The sequence below is a fragment of the Fonticula alba genome (assembly GCF_000388065.1).
Source record: "Fonticula alba strain ATCC 38817 unplaced genomic scaffold supercont2.1, whole genome shotgun sequence".
Taxonomy (NCBI): domain Eukaryota; order Rotosphaerida; family Fonticulaceae; genus Fonticula; species Fonticula alba.
In genome coordinates, this window is record NW_009242971.1 from 1,015,776 (window position 1) to 1,021,097 (window position 5,322).

At 66.4% G+C, this 5,322-nt stretch overlaps 1 protein-coding gene across 1 annotated transcript; it reads right to left on the reverse strand.

Moving 5' to 3' along the window:
• Positions 1–641: 641 nt before the first annotated feature.
• H696_00221 (acyl-CoA dehydrogenase) lies at positions 642–2,499 on the reverse strand (the record flags this gene model as incomplete). The annotated part of the gene is made up of 5 exons (XM_009494065.1): positions 642–1,088; positions 1,275–1,591; positions 1,796–2,074; positions 2,202–2,358; positions 2,449–2,499. 5 exons carry the CDS (start codon positions 2,497–2,499, stop codon positions 642–644), a joined length of 1,251 nt encoding a protein of 416 aa, XP_009492340.1.
• Between the last annotated feature and the right edge of the window lie 2,823 nt (positions 2,500–5,322).

Here is a 5,322-nt window from a genome sequence, read left to right on the forward strand (position 1 = left end):
CACATGAATACTACAAAATTGAAACCCACGTTCATCCACACCCATCCAGTAGGAATTCCACGGAGAGGAGATGGAAAAGGGCGTGCATACATTCAGCAGCAGGGAACAAAAAAAGGAAGAGTGAGAGGGGATTTTGTATTTTCGGTTTTGAGGTCGGTGCCCATTTGCGTGAGCACACATACTGCAACGATACTCAGGCATGTAACCATATGTGGAGCGATAAAACGGAGACGACCAGCGCCTGCAAAGGAGCATATCCTTCAGGGAACACATCAGCTCCCTGTCCAAATTCGGCACCTCGCCAATGGTGCTGAGGCGCAAAAAGAGCACAGGGCAGAACGCTTCGTGGGGCTGTGACGCAGGATGTGCAAAGAAAGAGAGGCGCAATGGATGGAATCGCAAGACACTGTCCCCTTCTTCAGGCTTCCCCCGCACTCCGCCCCCTTCGCCTCAAGAGGGAGGGGCGGCAGGCCCTAGACTTGGGAGCAAGCTGGACACAGAGCAGTCAACGAAGAGAGAGAGAGAGGGGGGGAGAGAAAGGAAGAAGAGGCAGGTCCCAGCGAGACATGCGGAGTGCTGCGCAATACACGCATTCACGCGCGCACACACACACACACGCACACACACACACACATGTGCGCTTAGTAGTTGCTGAGAAGCAGGCGAGAGATGATCATGCGCTGGATCTGAGAGGTGCCCTCGTAGATCTGGAAGATCTTGGCGTCACGCATGAGCTTCTCCACCGGGTACTCGGTGTTGTAGCCGTTGCCGCCGAAGATCTGGACGGCATCGGTGGCGTTCTTGTTGGCAACGTCACTGGCCAGGGCCTTGGCAATGGAGGCGTAGTAGGTGTTGCGGCGACCCTGGTCGATCTCGTAGGCAGCGCGCCAGACGGCCAGACGGGAAGTCTCAACACCAATGGCCATGTCAGCCAGCATGAAGGCGACGGCCTGGTGCTCGGAGATGGGCTTGCCCATGGTCTTGCGCTCGAGCGAATAGCGAGCCGCCTCGTCCATGGCACGGCGAGCCACACCGACAGCCCCGGCGCCAACCAGCGGGCGGGTGATGTCGAAGGCACCCATGGCGATCTGTCGGGATGGGTGGCAAAGGCAGAGGTCGATGGAAGCGATGGCGAGGGGGAGGGGAGGGGGGGAGGGGGAGGGGGAGGGTGTTAGGCGCTTCAAAAGGGGCAGGGCGCCCCCCGCCAGGCATGCTTGAACGCCGTGGGGCGAGGGGCGAGCACCGAGCACACTGGGTGGAAAGGAAGGACGTACCTTGAAGCCCTCGCCCTCGGCACCAAGGCGGTTGCAATCGGGAACAACCACATCCTCGAAGGTGATGCCGCGGGTGTCGGAGCACCGCTGGCCCATGTTCATCTCCTTGCGGCCGACAGTGATACCCGGGGTGTCCTTGTCGACGATGAAGCAGGTGAAGGCGCGCCCGGCGTTGGCGTTCGGGTCGCTGCGAGCCAGGACATAGTACCAGTTGGCCACGGAGCCGTTGGTAATCCACATCTTCTGGCCGTTGATGACCCACTCGTCGCCCTTCTTCACGGCAGTGGTCTTGATGCCAGCGACATCCGAGCCGGCAACTGGGGGAGCAGGAGTGCGCAGGAGGATGTCAGAAAGAGCAGGGTGGACATGTCCCGGAATGCCGCAGTCAACGGCGTCGGCGGGGGGGGGGGGGGGGGGGGGGGGGGGGGGGGGGGGGGGGGGGGGGGGGGGGGGGGGGGGGGGGGGGGGGGGGGGGGGCGGAAAAGCCGGGGAGATGAGACCGGTGCGCGTGCTGCACGTACCGGGCTCAGTGACGCAGTACGCGGCCATCAGGCACTCCTCGGTCATGCGGCCGAGATACTTCTTCTTCTGCTCGTCATTGGCGGCCAGGATGAGCGGGGCCTCGGCCAGGTTGTTGCCCTCGATGGCGGTGGAGATACCGGAGCAGCCATAGGCCAGCTCCTCCGAGAGGATGGCGCCGTCCAGGGCACCGAGACCAAGGCCACCATACTCAGCGGGAATGTGGGTGTTCATCAGGCCGGTCTCCCAGGCAGCCTTGACGATATCCCAAGGGTACTTGGCTGCGGGAGGGGGGTGGGGGGGGGGGGGATAGGATAAGTCAGCACTGAGTGCAGGGCGCGCAACAGGGGGAGCGGGGGGCACGGGCGAACCACCAATGTGCAAGGTGAAGCGCCACACGAAACGCACCGCTCTGGTCATACTCGCGGGCATTGGGGATGATGTGGTCGGCGGCGAAGCGACGGGCGGTCTCCTGGAGCTGGCGCTGCTCGTCGGTCAGGTCGAAGCACAGGCCAGAGCTGGAGTAGGCACGCGCGGCGGTGGCGGTGGCGGTGGAGGAGGCGGTCTATGGGGATGTGCGGGTTAGAGAGGAAGACGATGGCGGTGACAAGTGTCAAAGCCGCCAACAAGGGCGGGCACGGGAGGAGGAACGCACGGCGCCGGCGGGGGAGCGCGCAGCCAGGCGGACAAGCGAGCGGGCAAACATGGTGAAGATGGATGTGCAGGAAGGGGGGGGGGGGGCAAAGGAGACAGCAGATATACAATCAAGCCGTGAAAAAAGGTCGGGTGCTGCCCATCCCCGGCCGGGAATGGGGTCCCGGCAACGGAGCCTCTTGAGCCATCGCCCGGGGATCCAAGGACAGCCGCCCCTCTGGCCCCTCCCCCCCCCCCCCCCCCCCCCCCCCACACCACCCCCCCCCCCACACACCCCACACCCCACCCCCCCTCCCCCCCGGGGACCTGGCCCGGGAAGGAGGAAGCCCGGCCGCCGAAGCGCAAAAAGCGCACTGTCGACGGGACTGCGCGTGCGGTGCCTCCCTCCCCCTCCGCCCAACCGGGTGTCCCCTGGGCGAAATGGCGGTGTCCCAGAGTGACGGGTAGGGCCCGGGAACCAGGGCGCAAGCCGTGGATCGGGGCCGGGATGGGCCTCCGAAAGGACAGCTCGTTCAATTTGAAAGAGCGATAATCGGGCCCGAGGCCCAGGTCTGGCCTCCTCCAGCCGGGGCAGACGTCCCTTGGCTTTCCCCGAAGCAGGCGCCGGTGTGCATGCACACGGGCAAACACGCGAGCGCAAGGCCAAACTAACGGAATAAGTCATCCCGGTCAGACCAGCGAGCGGTCGATGTGCCACCTGGGGAAGGAAAAAAAAGGACAAATGTCACCAGATGCCCGAGCCGGGCAGGTTCGGCCGTCGCGCCTCCCTGGGGACGCGGAGGGGAGGCAGGCGGATCGCCTGGCCTGGCTTGCGGCCTGGCCAGGCACGGAGCCCGGTGGCCTGACTGGTTTCGCCTGGCTGGAGTATGTGTCTCCCGCATGCGGGCCCAGCCTGTGCAGGCATGGGCGGACCGACGCGCATGCCGCGCGCTGAGCGCCGAGCACCGAGCGCCAACAACTGCGCCACGACCGAAGCAGAGGGGCGGCCTCAAGGGACAACACCCCTGGAGTCTAGTTCCGTCCTCTCCTTCGGGGCGGGCGGGGGAAAAAATAACACACATGAAAAGCCGGACCTTTTCACGCCTCTCACCCTTTCGGGGTTCGGGACACCAGCAGGCGTATGATGCTGCGAGCCGGCCCCCCAAACGGCTCTCCCCCTGGCCCGTCGACTCGAGGGTGGCATGAAAAGGCCCCGAACAGGCGGGGCAGCAGGGGACCGCCGGCACCGCAGTCGGGTGAGGAGGAAAAAGGACCGGTGTTCTGATTTTGTAGCTCTACTCTCGTAACAACATTGGGGATGGGCGTGATGCTTCTTGCGCATGTATTAACTGGAATGTAACCCGCCTCTTGACAACGGTGCCCGTCTGGGGCGTGTGGGCCCGCTCGAGTGCGGGCATCCAGACGCCAGTGACCTGGGGAGTCGATTGGCGGCGCCGGCGGCCTGTTAGTCGTCCCCAGAATCTGAGTGACTCGGAACGTGCCCAAGGGGGGTGGGGGCGGGGGGGAGGGGGGGGGGGGCCGCGCGAAACATTGGGGGAACAAGGCCAACAAGGCTGGGGGCTCCGTGAGGGAGGTGGCAGCCGGCTGGTAATTCTCCCTGCGGGCATCTGGTGCTGAGGTGAGGTCGCGGGAAGTGGCCGCAAGCCTGGGGTGGGCGTGCGGTCGAGGGGGTGATCGACCGGGGCGGGGGGGGGGCGGTCGCCCCAAACAATATCCCGCCCCGGCTGGGGAGCGGGGCAGACCCCGACGGAAGAGTGTTTACTGCCGTTTGGGACGCGATAGCACACCCAGAGAGGCATGGATCGTGGGCAATCAGACCCTTGGGGGGGGGAGGACCCCATATGTAATCCGCCCTGCCGCCCCCCCTCCCCCCGCCCGGGGGGCGCCCACTTGCTTGTTGTCTGTTGTTCGGAAGCCCGGACGTGTGGGCCCGGGCACCGCACTCGCGCGAGGGACGCATCCACCAGAGGCGTACGAACATCATTAATGCAGCTCGGGGGAGCATGGCCACCCTCGGTGGGGTGCCAGTGTGAAAACGCCCCGCGGATCGCGAGGGGCGATCACTCGAGCGTCGATGCTTGGCAAGAAGAGGGCGACGGCTTCCTGTGCCCCGGCGCCAGGGCGCGGACAGCTGGTGGGCCTGGGAGCTCCTGCGAGTAGGGGGCAACCGACCGGACCGGCGGGAGAGCCGGAGCGAGAAGGAGCGAGGGAGAAAGGGCGGGGAGGGAGAGAATGCGCCCTGCCGCCTGAGTGGCGGCGGAACACGATCAAGTCCGCGCCCCCGCCTCCCCCCCCCCCCCGGGCGGGAGGGCGGTGTAGGCAGGGGGCCAGCCTGGACCGCCCCCAACCCCGCTCGGCCTGGCGCCGGGGCGGAAAAGTTCGCGCCTTCGCAGGCACATCCTCCCAACAGCGCGTGGCGGAACGACGCTAGTGATCGGCGCAGCTTGCAGGGGGAAGGGGCGGGGGATTGTGGAGGCCGCCTGCTGTCTGCCGCGGGCGGCCCTCTCACTGGGGCGCATGGGCCAGCGCCAGTCTTCTTCGTGCGACCCGCCGGGGCTTCGAGCGCCGCGGCCAGTGTCCGGTTCATGTCGTCCCCTCGCGCTCCCGGGGCCCGGGGGGGGGGGGGGGGGGCCGCCGCTGGGGCGGCGGGTTCCCGACCCCGCGCGCGCGCGCGCCCCACAACACATGTGTCCAGGGAGCCCGGGGAAACTGAACCCAGGACGCGCCCAATCGCCGGACGAACTTCCCCGGCCGGCAGGGAGCAGGGACCGGCCGGTGCAAGGGTGGAAATATATCTCGGCCAAAATGTGCGACCAAAGAGACAACACACCCGCGGGGCTGGCTATGCCCGAGGGGAGCGGGGCCGGCGGGGGGG